Below are 18,570 nucleotides of genomic sequence, written 5' to 3' on the forward strand. Positions count from 1 at the left end.
TAACACCAATCCGTAAGCGAGATAAACTTAGAAAACAAAACGCTTCTAAACGAAATAAAACAAACTCACCGCAACACTGCAGTAAAAAACTAGCTATACACCAACCCAAGCGAAACTAACTCGCTAGGACAGTTCGGGTGACGACAACAAAGAGCGGAACAAAATTAAATACGATAGGCAGGAGGGGCGAAACAAACTCACTTGAAACCTATAACAACAACGCTATAATAAAGACAAACTAGCGTATAAAGCTAACCAAACGGGAAACTAAAGCTGCGACGATCCGCAAACGTTCACGCTAGCCACCAATAGCAGAAAGAAAGCAAAGCAGGCGAACGAAAGGCAAGAACGACTTACCACATCAGCATGAGGTTGATGAGCAGATTGAGCTGCAGGGACCGCAACTTGAGCTACTGCAGCTGGTGGATCGCCGCCATCAATATTTTGAGCGTCCTGAGCAGCTCCGGCTTGTGCTGGCGGAACTGCTAAAGCGTCTTGTAACTGTTGGGCATCAACCGGAACAACAGGAACTTGGTCAGCCATAAGGATTAAAGTGTGGCGCAGCGATGAAGCGAAAACAAAGAAACGCGAAAAGAAGCATTCGAAACACCGAAAAGACTGAATGAGCTATCGCGACAAGGGAGTGGCCTTATATAAGAGCCCCATACTAATGAGACACGTGATGGATTGCCACGGACTGAACGCAGTATGCTAGGGTTACGTAATCAGCGTTCTAAGGCTTTTTTGTGCGGAGCCCCTAGAGAGAATATAACTAACATCTAGTTGGTCCTAGTTGGCTTGCCCCTGTCTCTATTAGTATGTCAATGTACCTTCGTCTGGCAAGCATAATATTTACTTCTTTGTATGCATTTATTTATTTATTTATTTATTTTTAGTAATGGATGTTGAATAATAATAATAATAATAATAATATTTAATACTTATTGAAGGTTTGTAAGAACATCATTGACCTACTCCAATTTGCCTCGTTTTAGGTCAGCTGCGATATGTTCGAAAAGTTGGGAGAAAACATTCTTTGGTGTAAAGACTGTAACTGAACTATGTAAAAGTCTAGTTATATCAAAACGAATTGATATTTCAAAAGATCAAATAAAACAAGTATAATTTTGCAGGATAATATTTTTTAAACATCAGTGCCTCCTTGTATGTCTAAAATGTCAGGGGAATGATGCGTAACGGCCGCAACTTTGCGAAGGTCGCACGCTATTCCACCTTAAACGCTATTCATTGATAATTGCTCTAGATTAACATTTCGAAGGTTTGACAACTTTCCACCAGTCATTAGGGTAGAGGTACTTCAACATTTCGTTTCCATTTCTTGGCACAGAAATGTTGAAAAACCCAAATTGAGTTTTAGGTAATGGCTGTTCAACAAGCCTCGCTGGAAATGTGTGAAAAGTATTGTAATGAAAGTATAACAGCCATGATGCCCAGCCTGGTCTCTTCATCCACTTCCCATATCTATTAAAAATCATCATATCTACAGAAAACTCAGAGTTTGCATCCTGAATCTTGATGAGGCCATCTTGAGACCACTTATCAATTATTTCTTTGGCGCCAACAGATTTGAGCTTTTCAAAAAACTTAGTTTTGCTGAGTGTCTTTAATCTGCCATCCCCGTCTAAACCAATGTCAACGTCGTCATCCCACGCAAGAGGGGCATGTCCACGATGGGCTCCTAGGAGTGAGCCGTACATGAGCCAATGATCCAGCTCCAGCTCGTCCAAAATCCGATGAACTTTGTAAGATATATTGAGGAGCTGACCCATTTGCTGCTGAGTAAGGTTCCTGCATGGCATGGCTGGATGCAAGGGATGGTTACCAGTGTATCGAGCAAAGTTGTTCCTATTAGCTAAGTAGTAGATGATCATCAACACTGTTACGATGCTTAGTAGAATAACCAGACGAAGAACCTTGCGAAAGGAGCAGGTGTTTGGTGGCATCGTTTGTGGACAGAAATACATCTTCACGAGGTACCTAATTTAAAAACAAAAGGATTGCATTAACAGTTAACGTGACTCTGGAATTTGTCCCATATCTCTATTAAGCTTAACATACAGCATCACTTCCTTCCCTAGTCACTGGTTGTAGAACAATACATGTAACTTCATTGGCAGTAGAGATTATTTCACAATATCGAGGAATGGAATTCTTGTCTCTGCCATGTACCCATGTTTCTTCTTCCAAATTAATCAGTAGATACATACTGGATGTTCATGTATGATACACTATTTGAAAGGAAGCGGTTAGTCAGCTGCATAAATCGCAGGTAACTAGTAAGAAAATTAACAAACCAAAAGAGGATCCTCTCTTGCAATAACTATCAAAGACTGTATTTATTTTCGTCGTATATACTGAAGGCAAACCCCCAACTAATGGATTGTTGAGCAGCTTTCAGTAAAAATGTAAAGGGATTGGTCAATCAAGTTGCATTTGGGAAGGAGAAACAACTTTATGTTTCCAAGATGCAGCTTTTACCAAGACAATTGTGGTACAAAAATTAAATTTACCGTTAGCCTCATAGTGGCTATTTGGCATGATGTACCGATCAAATGCAAAGGGTGAAAATGGTGAAACAAAGGCAGATTTGGTTCACTGAAAGTGGCAGTGGCAGTGGCAGTGGCAGTGGCAGTGGTAGTGGCAGTGGCAAAAGCAAGAGTAGTAGCAGTGGCAGTGGCAGTGGTAGTGGCAGTCTTGCTTTGGTTAGGTTTTATGCTTTTGCAATACTATATGTTTTTATGGTCATGCAAGAAGAGCTTGTTGTTGTTCTTGTTGTTGTTGTTGTTGTTGTCACTTCTTCTACTATCTCTCTGCCACTGCCACTGCCACTGCCACTGCCACTGCCACTGCCACTGCCACTGCCACTGCCACTGCCACTGCCACTGCCACTGCCACTGCCACTGCTACTACTCCTGCTTTTGCTACTGCAACTGCTACTGCTACTACTCCTGTCACTACCACTGAAAAGGTTATCACAAATATTGATTGCAACTGACAGTAAATTTATGATCAAATCCCAAGGGTAAATAGGCTCTGCCCTTCTTGTGGATGTAATCAACTTGAAGATGACATTTACTTACTTTTCCATTGCACTAAATACTTTATTTTTAGGGACGAATTTTCCACGAGAATGGAGTATCACCTACCGAATATTAAAGAATTACCTTCTGCACTAGTCATCAAAAAATTAATGAACTCCTCAAATATAAAACTGACGAAGTTCATTTTGACATGCTCAGCTTTATGCCTTTATCAAATCAAACTGATGTAACATAATTAGTATTTCATTGTTACATGATTACGATCGTTATCAGTCTTGCTTTGGTTAGGTTTTATGCTTTTGCAATAATATATGTTTTTATGGTCATGCAAGAAGAGCTTGTTGTTGTTCTTGTTGTTGTTACTTCTTCTACTACTACCACTGCCACTGCCACTGCCACTGCCACTGCCACTGCCACTGCCACTGCCACTGCCACTGCCACTGCCACTTCCACTGCCACTGCCACTGCCACTGCCACTGCCACTGCCACTGCCACTGCCACTGCCACTGCCACTGCCACTGCTATTTCCGCTACTGCCAGTGCTATTTCTGCTACTGCGACTACGACTACAGCTTCTGCTTCTACTGCTACTACCGCTACTACGTCGTGGCATGTTCTTCAACCAAATACGATTGATAGCATAATTCTCTGCTACTACCTCGTGGCATTATATCTAGACGGCGTTTTGCATTTTAATATTGTTGCCAGACTAAGGTTAAAGTATTTTAACGGCTAAAACTTGCAATTTTATAAATTCTTTATTGTAGTCAGTGAGAACAAAGTTTTAGCTTTAAACACGCAGTTCTTGTTTGTGGATTTCGCCGCTCAGAATGCCAAAGAGCTACTTCCTCGAACAATGACTATTTCGATTTCAAACCATTCATTTCGTGGTAAAAAATCCAGGGACTTGACTATTAACAAATCACAGAAAAATCACAGTTTACACAGTCGACTTCTTGAGTTTTGCGAATAAGTTGCCCGGACGATCATTGTTACAATTTTCTCCACAACAGCAGTTCAATTTCGAAATCTGAAAATCTTGAAATTCTATTCGATAGCTATTTAGTCGTACGCTTTACATGACCAAGAAGTTGAGCTCATTTCAAAATACGTATTTGCAGAGAAACGACACGCAACGATTTGCGAATCGAAGCGACAACGTAACGAAACGCGTCAAATTCCCAACCTCACCAAAAAAGCGATTTGAATAGTTCTCAACAAAAGCTGACTAAGCATTTGCTAACCTTCCAAAGAAGCTGGTAAATATTCCTCAGCGCAGCCACTGTACAAGCCTCTGGCAACTGCGTCGCCCTGCACAAGCAAAATAAATACGCTTTGTACTGTAGGAACCAGTGTTAACTACGCAGCTAAAATTTACCTATCATTTTTGGATATACACAAGTCTTCGTCATCTATGACGTCATTGCACAATTATAAACTTCCGTGTAATATACAGTTGAACCCCGGTAACTCGAACTCTGACGGGAAACGAAAAACAGTTCGAGTTAGCGGGGTTTTCGAGTTAACCGAGTAAAAATGACTGAAAAGTGGGTCCAAGGGAAATGGAAGTTAGTTCGAGTTAGCGGGGTTGTTCGAGTTATCCAAGTTCGAGTTACCGGGGTTCTACTGTATTATTATTTTTGACGTTAGTGAATTCAAGATATCAGGGAAACTGCAACTGATCAAAAACCGGTGGGTGCATAATGTATAACACCGGCTAACTTTGGATGTGCTAGAAATCAAGCAATCCGCTTTTACATTTGTACGTGGAGACATAATTTACTTGTTTTGTCCCACGGTATTTCGCAGTACATGGCCAACTGTTAAAAACTGATGGTGAAATTAATTTGCACGTAACTGTATGCTTCACTGTAAATGCAGTCTCCAAATTTGATCAGCAAACATTTTGCCGAAATATGTTGAGTTAACAGTCAGCGAATATGTCAAAATCAAAGTTTATTAATGAAATCATTTAACATCGGACTCCGTTTTCTTTTGCATACAAACTTTGTGTCTCACGCAATGCTGTTTGCCTCGATATAAATTATAGCTCTTAGCATATGTTCCACTACTGATCTACCGCGAAGTTATCTGTTTCCCAAAAAAAGGAAAATGATAACATAATGCAAATAGGAATGGCAGTGGATGAATATTCAAGCAACTGACTTTTAGTTGTGCTAAGTTTAGAGAGACAAGGATTGCTTCGCTTGAGAAAAAAAGTGGTCGAAGAGAATTTGAAATGATTAATCAACACTGAATTTTCCAACGAAATCCCGCGGAATACTCGATACGGCCCTCCCATGAGGCCCAAAGGTCCTAGTGGTTTAAATCAGGTGACATTCTTCCAAATTTAGCAGGATGTATAATTTTTTATTATTTAGCTGTTGCACCTACATTACCTTAGTTACTAGATTTTCCATTAACAAGAGTTTCTCTTTAGTGCTCACGCCATCGATTCGTGATCATCGGGTGATTTTAGTAGACCAATGACATGTTTGGCTTGTTTATATCAAAAAACCGGAAACCCAGACCGGAGGATCAAGGTTCATTTCTCAATCATCTGCGACCGAGACAATGGACAATTTTGGAGTCCACTTGTTAATTTGTTTTCCGATCTAAACGTTATTTCAAAGTTAAATCTTTAGCCACTTTAGCCACCGGTGGCAATATTGTTGCCCTCAACCTACATGTTTACACTTAGCGACAGCCATAGGTCACAAAATCCAAGTTCTGTTAAAGTTCCTTCAACTATAACTTGTTACTTGTGTCGTATTTCCTTGACCTGCTGTTTGTAAGTTTAAACGACGTGTATGTGCAGTGAAAAGTACAATGCAAATTAACTCGTGCGGAGGGTAAGACATGTTTATTAGAACGTGCCATAGAGCGGTTTTCAATTGAATGTCATAAAACCAAAACCAAAGTAATCACTCCAGCCAACCGCAAAGGACACAGATAATCCAGTGAACCAATCAAAACTCGAAGCATATACGTTTAGCCGGCGCCAAGCGCGGGAAAATGTGTGTGAGCGAGTCACGATTTGTTTTGGTATTACTTCTGATTGGATGAGGAAGTGGCGCGGGCTTTTAAAACCAACCATAAAGCGTAGTAATGCAAAACCAAAGCAAACGCGAATTACTTTCGTTACTCAAGTCAAAATCGCTTAACGTGCGTCAATGAACATTTTTGTCCCGAAAGGTTGACTTAAACGCGTTACGTAACGCAATATACTCCAGGCTACGACATCTAAAAGGTTTGGATAACGCTCTCCACCGGATAAGTCACTATTGCCCAGTAGATGGTGTACTTGTTGTTTGTCTCCCAACTTGATAGTGGACAGTGATTTATCCGGTGGGTAGCGTTATCCACCCTTTGCACATCCAGACCCAGGTTCACGTTCTTCGTATTAAACTAAATAAAATAAAAGAAAAAGCTTATAATTGCGTCAAGTTTTTGAGTTTCTTGCGCCAAAAATTAATTAACGCAGGTGCGTAGCGTTATCCACCCTTTGCATAACTAGACCCAGGTTCACGTTCTTAATATTAAACTTCGAAACACATGATGAAAATAAAATAACTGAAAAAGCTCATTATTGCGGTAAGTTTGTAAGTATCTGACGCCAAAAATTAATTATGCTTTTGAACAGTTTTTATAGATAGATAGATATTTTATACATACTCTTTTTTACTTTAATTTGTTTTATTTTACACAGGGCCCCCGTTGATACCAGTCCTGCGACTGAAGGGGTCACCCTGTTAAAATATCGATTATTATTATTATTATTATTATTATTATTATTAGGTCTATTTATTTTAACTTTTTGTTAGTTTTCCTAATTCAACTATTAAACATCTATTTGGCCTGCCCACGTCTCGATTGCTACGTCAAAGTACCTTCAGCAGGTAAGCGTAATATTTACTTTTTTGTATGCATTTAATATTTATTTTTAGTAATGTTTGTAAGAACATTGATGACGTAATTGACTTTGCCTCTATTAAGGTTAGCTGCAAATACTCGAAAGGTTCGAAATAATTCCTCGTCAGTACGGTGTTTTCACTGTAAATGAAATATCAGTGTAAAAGTCTGAATCTTATATTTAAGAATTGATATCTCAAAAGGTTCATCGCTACAAATTGTTATAATTATCGATGCTCATTGGTACAACAGCAGTTCATCTAGCTGTAAAAATGCTTTCATAGACAATTTTTTGATTAACAAAAGAATTATCCTGCTCAATCTTGCAGAATATCGTCTGATTCTAACCCACAGTGGGCTTAGTATTAGGTGATATTCCTCGCCATTTTTCAGGATCATAATTGTTAAATATCAGTGTTTCCTTGCATCAGTCTGAAGTAACAAGGGGGTGGGGGAAGGGTAATGCATATCGAATCAACAATTACGGCCGCACCGTTTGCGAAGGTTACACTTGATTCCATGAACACTTAATTCACTGATCGTTCCTTTAGATTAACATTTGGAAGGCTTGACGACGTTCCACCAGTCAGTAGGATAGAGGTACTTCAACATCTCGTTTCCATTTCTTGGCACAGAAATGTTGAAAAATCCAAATCGAGTTTTAGGTAATGGCTGTTCAACAAGCCTCGCTGGAAATGTGTGAAAAGTATTGTAATGTAGGTAAAACAGCCATGATGCCCAGCCTGGTCTCTTCATCCACTTTCCAGATCTATGAAAAATCATCAGATCTACAGAAAATTCAGAGTTTGCATCCTGAACGGTGATGAGGCCTTCTCGAGACCACTTATCAATTACTTCTTTGGCGCCAACAGATTTAAGCTTTTCAAAAAACTTAGTTTTGCTGAGTGTTATTAATCTGCCATCCCCGTCCAAACCAATGTCAACGTCGTCGTCCCACGCAAGAGGGGCATGTCCACGATGGGCTCCCAGGAGTGAGCCATACATGAGCCAATGATCCAGCTCCAGCTCGTCCAAGAGCCGATGAACTTTGTACGATATATTGAGGAGCTGACCCATTTGCTGCTGAGTGAGGTCCCTGCATTGCGTGGCTGGTAGTAAGGGATGATTACCAGTGTATCGAGCAAAGTTTTTTCTGCTAGTTAAGTAGTAGATGGTCATCAACACTGTTACGATGTTTAGTAGAATAACCAGATGAAGAACCTTGCGAAAGGAGCAGTTGTTTGGTGAGATCGTTCGTGGACAGAAATATATCTTCATGAGGTCCCTGAAAGAATTAAAAACAAAAAGATTACATAAACAGCTATGTGACCCTGGAATCTTAGAAAGCTAAATAACTTGCTTAGGACCTTTATTTGATCCCAAACATAATTAGAATGAAGTGACTTTTCAGGTGCAATGCTCTTAAAAGAAAACCAGGGATCACAGAGACAATAATGCTGCATTTACTAATCAACATTTTTCTCATATCCCTATCAATCTTACAACACTTCCTTCCACTTTACTGGTTTCTAGGCAATACATGGAATTACATTGGCTTAACAATATCGAGAGAAGGAATCCTTTTCTCTGACATTTCGCATCATGTACCATCATCATCATAAACTTTATTTAATCTCGAATTTTAGAGTAGCTTGACAAGCTAATATTTCCGAGAACAAAATGTTGATAACGAAAAAAAATAATAATAAAAAAAATGTTTCATATTTCACCAATGTTTCATATTGAAGAAACACATTAGTATTACCGTAACCAGTTTAACCCTGGGAGCCTTAAGGGAAATTGGACAACAAATGCTACTACTACTGCTGCTGCTACTACTACTACTACTAGTACTTCTACTGCTACTGCTGCTGTTGCTATTGCTACTGCTGCTTTTGCTGCTGCTGCTGCTGCTGTTGCTACTGCTGCTGTCACTACTGCTACTGTTGCTGTTACTACTGTTGCTGCTACTTTTATTGCTGCTGCTACTGCTTCTTTTGTTGATGCTGCTGTTGCTGCTTGCTGCTGCTGCTGTTGCTACTGCTGCTGTTGTTGTTGCTGCTGCTGCTACTTTTGTTGCTACTGCTACTGCTTCTGCTGCTGTTGCTGCTGCTGCTGCTGTTGTTGCTGCTGCTACTGCTTCTGCTGTTGCTGTTGCTGCTGCTGCTACTGCTGCTGTTGCTGCTGCTGTTGCTGTTGCTACTGCTGCTGTTGCTGCTGCTGTTGCTGCTGCTGTTGCTGTTGCTACTGCTGCTGTTGCTGCTACTTTTATTGCTGCTGCTACTGCTTCTTTTGTTGATGCTGCTGTTGCTGCTGCTACTGCTGCTGTTGCTACTGCTGCTGTTGTTGTTGCTGCTGCTGCTACTTTTGTTGCTACTGCTACTGCTTCTGCTGCTGTTGCTACTGCTGCTGTTGCTGTTGCTGCTACTATTGCTGCTACTTTTGTTGCTGCTGCTGTTGCTGCTGCTACTAATACTACTACACTACTACAGCTACTGTTGTTGTAGTTGTTGCTGTTTCTATTGTTTCCGCTGCTACTACTATTACTGCTACTGCTACTGCTGCTCCCTCTATTTTTGCTGCTGCTGCTGCTACAGCTACTGCTACTGCTGCTACTAATACTACTACTACTACTACTGCTTCTGCTCCTAATAATACTAGCTACCTTTTTAAGCGAAAATAGCCATGAATTTGATTACGAAGCGCGAAGCCTGTGTTTACAAATCATAGACCGTTGTTCCTAGTGATCTCGCAGACTGTTTTTGAAAGGCTGGCATTTTATTCTCCAACCGAATCCTACTAAAACACATGCACATTCCAGACATCCCTACTGAGGTTCTCGCGCTCTTCCAAACATCTCATTTACATCTGAACGCCGGTTTGCAGTATTGCTGACAGAAGAAGGTTATAGAATTTTAAACGAAACGTGTTATCTTAATCACTGACAAAAAATAATTTTAAATACGCAGTTGTTTTGGGATTTCGCTTCGTGGAATATCAAACATTTCGTTTCAAATGCGAGTACACACACTAAAACTAACGCAAGACGAGATGGATTATTGTCAACTCACAGGCGCTTACATTTCGGCCAAAATACGCACTCTGCAGAGAGATGAGACGCTGCGGTATGCAAATCGAAGCGACAACGTAAGAAACCGCGACAGCTCAAAATCAACCACTCAATTCTCTTCCCACCAATGCAAAAAAGCGATTTGAATAGGCCTCAACAAATGCTGACTATGCATTTGCCTACCTTCTAAAGTAGCTGGTAAATATTCCTCAGCGCAACCACAACACAAGCTTCTGGAAACTGCGTCTCTACTCAAGAAAAACAAAACCGACTTGTACTGAAGAGACAAGGGCATCTAGCCGCTAACGACTAGCTTAAATGTCAATCATTTTAGGATATACATATACACACCAGTTCTCGTCGCCAATGACGTCATTGTATAAGCCTCCGTATAATATTGTTTTTGAGTTCTGTGAGCTCAAGATATCTGGGAAACTATTACTGATCAAAAACCGGTGGGTGCTCTACTCTATAACACCGGCTTATTGTGGATGTTCTAGAAATCAAGCAATCTGCTTTTAACTTTTCTACGTGGGCACATAATTTACCTGTTGTTTGCCCCAGGGTCTTTGGGACACGCTCAATATCAGACTTGATGGTGAAATTATAACGTTACTGCATGCATCACTGCGAATGCGGTCTCTAAATTTCGTCAGTAAACTTTATGCTAATATATATCGAGTTAACAGACTGTGAATATGTAAAAAATGAAATTTTAATGTAATCAGTTGACATCTCGCCTGCGCACAGGCGTTGAAAATAGGAGAAAACGACATCTGACTCTGTTTACTTTGGCATGCAAGCTCTGTGATTCGCGCCATGCCGTTTTCTTCTTTACCCATGGTCGACTAACTACCACAAGGTTGTCTGTTTCCTTAGAAGGAAATGGAAAACAATGAAAATAAGGATGGCAGTTGATGAATATTCAAGGTAAAGGTAAAGTCTGCTTCGAGCTTAGTGGCCCATACAGGCCGGAGCTTATCCCGGTTTCCGTAGCATTAAGCGACTAGGAGTATTGCTACTCCCCCTGGATGGGATGCTAGTCCATCGCAAGGTTACCCCCCAGCAGTAAATTCGCCGGTACCCATTTATACACCTGGGTGGAGAGAGACACTGTGAGAGTAAAGTGTCTTGCCCAAGAACACAACGCAGCGCCCCGGCCAGGCCTCGAACCCGGACCGTTCGACTCGGAGGCGAGCGCGCTAACCATTAGGCCACCGCGCCTCCCGCTATATTCAAGCACCTGACTTTTAGTTGTGTTCAATTAAGAAAGAAAAGTATTGCTTCCAGCGTGCTCAGGAAAATGGTCGAACACAGTTTGAATAGTGATTAATCAACAATTTTCCAACGAAATCCCACGGAATACAATATTACAACAACCTACGATGCCCGTATTTTTTTCTTGGTTTAATCTGGTGATATTCTTTCAGATTGAGCTGGATATAAATATTTTTTCATCATTTAACTGTTGCTTGTACATTACCATAGTTACCGAGTTTTCCATTAATAACAGTTTTGCAGTTTCATGCTCACGCCATCGATTCGTGATCCGTCGTGTGATTTCAACCGGCCAATCACATGTTTGGCTTGTTTACATCAGAAACGGAAACCTTGGCTGGAATAGTCCCTTACTGTTATTTGACGAAAACAGACAAGCGAAATGAGTTAAAATCTGCTCGAGAAATCTTAAATAAATAAATAAATAAACAATAAACCAAACCAAACTTAAATCAATACTAAACGTGCAAACCGACTCTGTGCATGCAAAAGTTTTCACCTAAGAAATTTTTTGTTTTATGCCAATTAAGAAACTCTTTAATTAACATTGCATATTTAATTTTATCTCAGCCTTAATAATAGCATCAAGATGATGCCGAAACGTCGACTTATTTCTATTATATTCGCATGTATATGCTTTACAAAATCTCTTCTGATGAAATAATAAATAAATCAATAAATCAATAAAAAAGTAAAATATAAATAAATAAATCAATAAATCAATAAATCAATAAATAAAAATAAATAAATAAATAAAATGGCGCCATCTGCTGGCTTGCGGGCTCATTACAGTGGTATTAAAAGCACTTTCTCTGTCAGCGGTATATTAGCGTTTTCGAATCGTTTTAGCGTTTAAGTTTGGAAGGGCGAAAACAATTCGAAAACGATACATGTGGACGAGAATATTTTTGAAAACGGAGAAAATAATTCGTTTTCAAACGAAAACGGATACCTATGGACGGTGCCTCAACGGTTCAGTTGTGAAAATTTCGTATGCGCTGATACTTTAAGATTTATCCATCTTTCATTTAAAAACTCCATTCTTTTCTATAGCTTATGAAAAGGCAACAGCGGGAAGCCGCTATCAGCTGCCTCTCATCACTAGCTTGCATCACGCGATGAACGACGATCTTTCTCTCTTGATCTATTTTGGATGCCCTTTGGGAAAATTAAGGTTCAAACAAGCGGGCTAATTCTCAGTCCATGGTTACAAGACACGGTCAGTAAAGGTCCAAACAAGGAAACCACGACAGGTAATGTCAAAACTTTAAGCTATGAATCTTAAAGAACTCGATTTTCTGTGTATTCACAATGACTCTAAATACCCGGTCTTCGGGTCAGTAGCTGCGAGAAGTGAATCGTTCGCGTAAATGCAGAGAATCAATTTGCCTTGTTCCATTTTGTCTACTACTAACAAATCGGGAACGAGAAGCGAACTTCTCATTCTTCTTATGACTAACAGTAAGAGTAAAGTAAGTAAGTATTGCATTTATCATTAAGGAATTACTCTCCAGCAGTAAATCTATAATTATTTGGTTTAGATTTCAGAATACCCTTACTCCTACTTAATATTCGAGTTGAAAGTGCTCCCGGCCCGCAGTTGTCAAATTTACATAACCTGCAGATGTTCAACAGATTGTACTGTTCCCGCAGTGCAATTGTACTGCAGTCGTCACAATTTTCAATTAATTAAAACAAAACGAGAGATATGCGTTTTGCTCGAGGCAAACCAAGCGATAGAGAGAAAAATTAAAATTTTGGGCATTTACGGCTTGTTTTAACACAGTTTGAAAGCGAAACGTGCGTCAATGGCTCGCTAACGTCGAGACAACAATAAAACAAACAACAGGAACAATGCCCCCAGCCCCAAAAGCAATAGCAACTGCTACACTAGAGGACCAGTAGAATTACAAGCTAACGAGGGCTGCTAGCCTAAACTACTGAACTTGAAGAAACAATAAGCTGTGATTGCGTTTACTTTAGCTTCGATTAAAAATGTAGCTTTTGTTAGCAAGCCCAGAATCATGCACTGACGAGGTCATAGAGTCTTCATGACCACTGGACTTTTTCCAAAAAAGGGGCAATAAAATGCTACAAATGCCTTTTTCTGACCGTCATCTGGGGAGATTGTCACCAAACTCTCAAACAACCTTTGAACATGAAAAAATTAACATTTTCTTTTACTTTGAAGCAAGTATTTCAATCTTTGTTTGGGACATTCACAGAGAGAACAAGACAAGGGAGTGTTGGGGGGGGGGGGGGGGGGGGGTGGAGTGGAATTTGTTCTGGTTCAAAACTTCTATGAGCCCCCAATCCTTTATTATATGCAAACAATTTATTATGGACAATTCAGTGTAAATGGCAGTATTAGCATTTAGAAAAAAACATATACTTAACAATTATACCATGAGCATGCGTTAGATATGACATGGTAGATAGACAGTGAGGCACAAAGCACAAAGTTGGCTATAACTATCTCATTTCCAACAAGCGCGAGTGGAATAATAATTATTGTTTACTTGTAAACACCCAAAGAATTAAAATATTTGAGCTCCCCGGCTGTTTTCGCTGACGCATTTACCTATCATATTTGTGGTCATTGGTATATGGGCTCATGTACCATGGCCTGTAACCAATACAAGCTCAGGAATTGCAACATACCTTGGCCAGTTCTCTTTTAATAGAGTTCGTTAAGATCTAAATTTGAGTTTTTTCACCAAGTGACTTATAAATAGATCATGTGCCCTTATTATCAAATAAAAAATAAAACTAATTTTGGAATTGTGGAAAAATTGGTTTGTTACTGATATTAAAAGTTTCTTTAATAAAACTATGCTATAAATAAATGCTTGGCCCATTCAGGTCCTAGTAGAATTTGACGCCGTTCCTGCTACTGAACTAAGGCCCCGTCCACACTGACCCGGGTAAATTTGAAAACGCATCTTTTTTTTACCCGGAAAGGCCAATCTTCCACACTGAAACGGCGTTTTTGGAGAAATTTGCAAACGCACTAGTGTGGACGGCGGAAACGGAGCTTTTCAAAAACGCTCTCTAAAGTGGGTATCGTTTTCAATTTTACCCGAGTTAATGTGGACGGAAAACATTTTACGCGGCGTTTTCAAATTTCTCCGTTTTACCCGCGTCAGTGTGGATGGGGCCTAAACCTAACGCCCAAGTAACTAAGGCCCCGTCCACACTGACCCGGGTAAATTTGAAAACGCGCGTAAAATGTTTTCCGTCCACATTAACCCGGGCAAATTTGAAAACGATACCCACTTTGGAGAGCGTTTTTGAAAAGCTCCGTTTTCGGTGACCGAAAACGCCTGTTCAGCGTGGACGGTTGGCTTAACCGTAGAAAAAAAGATGCGTTTTTAAATTTACCCGGGTCAGTGTGGACGGGGCCTTAATAATGTGCCCTGTACAAACAGCGAGTCGCACCCTTCTTCTTATAATTACTCAGACGGTTGTTTTGTTTTGTTTACACAGGATATAAGAAGCCCAAACAATTAAAAATGGTGAGGCGGCTGACCAAAGACATTGTCCGGTATTTCATCGTTATGTTGGCAATTATTGTTTGTTTGCAGCTGGGGTTTTACCTTTATACGAATTTCTTCTCTTGGAGATTTTTGTCTCCTACATCAAGTTCAAGTCCGTTGTACAAATTGGGAAGCGATCGAGAACTGGGAAATGCAAAGACACAAAAACAACAACAACAAGATCAGAAACGCCACATGCAAAACTAAAACAACCGTTTAAACACAAGACAACTTTAATTACTAACAGAACTTGTGCGCACTATTACAGTCTTCTTATTCTTGTGTCATCAGCTCCAGCTAATTTCCAAAGAAGGAATTACATCCGCAAAACTTGGGCTTTCGAAAACGCTTTTAAACCGCGATGGACAACTGTTTTTCTAGTCGCTCAAACACGAATGAAAAACGAATCCAATTCATTGCTAAAGGAAGATAAAGTTCATGGAGATCTCGTGCGAGCTGACTACTTCGATAACTACCGGAATCAGACTCTCAAGATTCAAATGGGCTTCGAATGGGCAACCAGGTATTGCAAGTTCTCGTTTCTTTTGAAGGCTGATGACGACGTGTTTGTGAACTCTGCACAACTTCTCTCTTTCCTGAGTGATCCTACGACCACGCCAAAGCAAAAGCTTTATATGGGTATTCATCGTAAACGTCCTTTGGTACAGAGACGAGGTAAATGGAAAGTAACTAAAGAAGAATATAGCGATAGCGTTTATCCACCTTTCTGTCCCGGTTTTGGATTTGTTTTATCTCACGATGTTGCAATTACGTTTGTCAAAGCTTTTGACTTTGTACCATACTATAGAATGGACGATGTCTATGTTGGCATGCTAGCGAAGCAAAGTGGGATAAAAATTACACACAATGCCGGTTTTGAAATGGATGCACCGAAGCAATGTATGCCAAATGAGGGCACTTTAGTAAGGCATGGATTTTATAAGCGAGATGGAGCCCAAGAAGATTGCCTAGTTGAGATTTTTAAAAGAGCCTCTAAAGTTCTTAAATAAACCGGTTTGTACAAGGGGGCCGTGGGGTACTAAAAAATGTATTCGAGAAGGTTCCACCTCGAGGCCCAAAACCCTTAACCCTTTCGTATACCGTTTTTTCCAGAGAAGGTTACCCTTTCGTATACCTTTGATGGAAAATGGTACACCTTTTACATACCTACAGAAGGGATTTTGCATCTCTTTTCTTAATTGTTCAATTGAATAACCACTTCAAATACTTAAATAAATCGACCGTTTGTTGGGTCTGTTCGAGATATTCTGAAAGGTCCTAAATGAAAGTTTTTTACCCTTTTGTAAACTCCCCTACCCTTTTTTATACACCAACATACGCCTTTCGAGTCTTCCGGTAAATTCGACTCCGCGGGACCAAACGAGCCTGATATGCCGCCGAAGCGTACCAAAAAGGTACTATTAGGTATTTACCGTACCCAAATTCAGCCAAAAATCCGGTGATATTATTCGCTCTGTCGAAGCCATGCTTGCCAGACACGTAGTGCAAAATGTGTTAACCTGCTTGTATTGATACTTTTTTGGTCTTCAACACTTTGATCAAGTCCTCTTCTCACATTTTTTTACTCGTTTGTTTGGAGTTTCATTCCCTAAATTTTCAAAATCCAAATTCAGCGAAAAATTTGCAAACTCCGACTCCATTGTTTCAGTGTGAATGTTTCAGTACTCGTCGGCAAACATCGCGCAATTGGCGAGCGCGCTCAAGTTTAGTTTTGGCGGGAAAGTTTTTCTCATTTTACGACCGGTAAGCACCAGCTAATTTAAAATACTCGTTTCTGTTTTATTGGTAAAACCTCTTTTCAATTCATAGTACGGAAACACTAATTTAATTCAAAGTGACCGTGATATGGTGGCATATCAGGTCAGTGACTTGATATCGTAGGATATCAGGACAGTAGATCGCGCTTCTGATTGGCTACTTGCGAATTTGGGTACGGTAAGCAACGAAAGAGCGCGTCGCCTTTCCCGTCGTCCCCCGCGCTCCCCCTATTTTTCATTTTTCGTGTTTTTTGCCTTCTCCACTGAAGGAGCCTCTGCGGAGGAGAGAGACAGAAACATGTGTTTACCGCGTGGCCAAACGGTGAAACAGATGTTAGTCATGAATTTGTTTGCACAAAGTTATTCCTCGTTCAGCCAGGCGCTCCACTGCTAGAAAATGATTAGAGCCGTTAGCAGCCAAAGTAAATGCTTTCTGTTGGCAGTAAACCACCATTGGAAACTGGTTGAGTAAATGTGCGTCCCTTTCTGACTAGTCCGGAACATCTTTTTTTGGTCTTACTTTGACAACTTAAAATGATTTTGTCATGTATTTGTTGACTATATTATCTGTAATGTTTGAATGACAATGACTTGTAGATGTTTAGTTAAAAGGAACAGTGTGTGTGATGATTACGTGATGATGATGTAGATCTAAGAGCTTTTTTTGACTCTTACTACTTAGAAGTGAAATTGCCTCGAAGCCTTTTAGTGGCAAGATCAATGCCTGTAAGCTTGGTTATAATATAATATCTCTAGAGCCAACTGATGCTTTGACTGGTAGCCCCTAGTTTGACTTGACATCATGAAAAGTAATGTTGTTTGTCGTCTTCGCCGAGATGTTCTCGCGCGCGATTTGACACCTGTTATTTTTTTATCAATAACACTGTTCACAGTGGGGGGAGGGGGCAGACGACTCCCTTATAAAAGCGACGGAGGTGTTCGGTGGTGTATAACCTGCGCATGCATTCTATGCAAAATGCATACATTGGCACCATAATATGAGAACTAGGAGATCGCTTCCGCCAGCATTTATGAGATGTCAGTTAAAATATAACTGATAACCTGGACAAAGACGCCTCTCAGAAACCTGCCCTTAACATTTTAGTCTTCCCGGCATTTCTTCTGAAATCGTGGTTGTCTGTGGCCTTTCTCCTTATCAAGACAACGATACATTGAAAGTCACGAACTCCAAAACAGAAGTTTATAGTTTCAAATCGATTCAAATAGGTACCCACTCTGCTAGTAGAGCCTCTTTGAACTTCCCTGCGGCTGAGATTTGGGAAGTAGAAAGAGGCTCTGCATAAATCGCGTCATTTCTTTGAAGTCGCCGCAGCCCCAAAGTTTGGGCTAGTCAGTCCGGATAAAACTTGTTTTTGCTGCGTGGGCATGAATTTTTTTGGAAAACCCGACCTCAAGTGGTGCTTGACGTGTTTTTATTGAAGAAATTGAGACACCCTTTGAAGAAGATAATTTGTAATAAAACAAAATAATTTGTTGACGCTGTCGTGTACGATCCGTCACGCCATTCCGCGCGCGCATGCTAAGATTAAGTGGTCCTCGCGCAAGCTAAACGCGCAAGCCTCGCACATGCTCAACAGAGACTTGATGCAATTCGTGCAGATCCCGTTCTTTTCAAGTATATCGGTGAAAAAGAAAGGGCTCTGCTCGCAGGGTGATAGGTTCCTTCCTTCCTCATTTATTACAATACAATACAATACAATACAATACAATGTTTAATGTGGTCATTACACTTAGCTATGGTTTCGATGCGTCCCGCAGATATGGTTAGCAAAATCTGCGGGAACGCACCAGCTAGTTTACAGGTAAGCCACAATGAAAATAAAAAATAAAAAAATAAAAAATAAATAAAAATAAAATAAAATAAAATAAAGTGAATAAAATTCTTCAAAGCTTTAAAGCTTTAAATATGTGCG

General features: G+C 40.2%; 3 protein-coding genes across 7 annotated transcripts; 1 reads left to right on the top strand and 2 right to left on the bottom strand.

Annotated features, from left to right (window-relative positions):
* Positions 1-941: 941 nt before the first annotated feature.
* On the bottom strand, positions 942-3,109 carry LOC144647523 (uncharacterized). Its single transcript, XM_078507321.1, has 2 exons — positions 3,102-3,109; positions 942-1,998 (listed from the first exon to the last, which is right to left on the bottom strand). Exons 1-2 carry the CDS (start codon positions 3,107-3,109, stop codon positions 1,266-1,268), a joined length of 741 nt encoding a protein of 246 aa, XP_078363447.1. The 3' UTR covers positions 942-1,265.
* Positions 3,110-6,719: 3,610 nt separating this feature from the next.
* LOC144645439 (uncharacterized) lies at positions 6,720-11,886 on the bottom strand. 5 transcript variants are annotated; one of them, XM_078505018.1, is made up of 3 exons: positions 10,396-10,514; positions 10,228-10,292; positions 6,720-8,259 (listed from the first exon to the last, which is right to left on the bottom strand). In XM_078505018.1, exon 3 carries the CDS (start codon positions 8,250-8,252, stop codon positions 7,527-7,529), a length of 726 nt encoding a protein of 241 aa, XP_078361144.1. In that variant the 5' UTR covers positions 8,253-8,259; positions 10,228-10,292; positions 10,396-10,514; the 3' UTR covers positions 6,720-7,526. The 5 variants fall into 5 exon arrangements, 4 of the variants coding, with proteins under 4 accessions (XP_078361144.1, XP_078361142.1, XP_078361145.1 ...); XM_078505016.1 differs by lacking the exons at positions 10,228-10,292; positions 10,396-10,514 and adding an exon at positions 11,578-11,875; XM_078505019.1 differs by lacking the exons at positions 10,228-10,292; positions 10,396-10,514 and adding an exon at positions 11,537-11,875.
* A 3,224-nt stretch (positions 11,887-15,110) lies between these two features.
* LOC144645459 (beta-1,3-galactosyltransferase 1-like) lies at positions 15,111-16,499 on the top strand. The gene has a single exon (XM_078505037.1). The coding sequence runs from the start codon at positions 15,254-15,256 to the stop codon at positions 15,866-15,868; it is 615 nt and encodes a 204-aa protein (XP_078361163.1). The 5' UTR covers positions 15,111-15,253; the 3' UTR covers positions 15,869-16,499.
* The last annotated feature ends 2,071 nt before the right edge of the window (positions 16,500-18,570 follow it).

The sequence above is a fragment of the Oculina patagonica genome, chromosome 3 (assembly GCF_052425735.1).
Source record: "Oculina patagonica isolate OP01 chromosome 3, crgOcupat, whole genome shotgun sequence".
NCBI lineage: Eukaryota > Metazoa > Cnidaria > Anthozoa > Scleractinia > Oculinidae > Oculina > Oculina patagonica.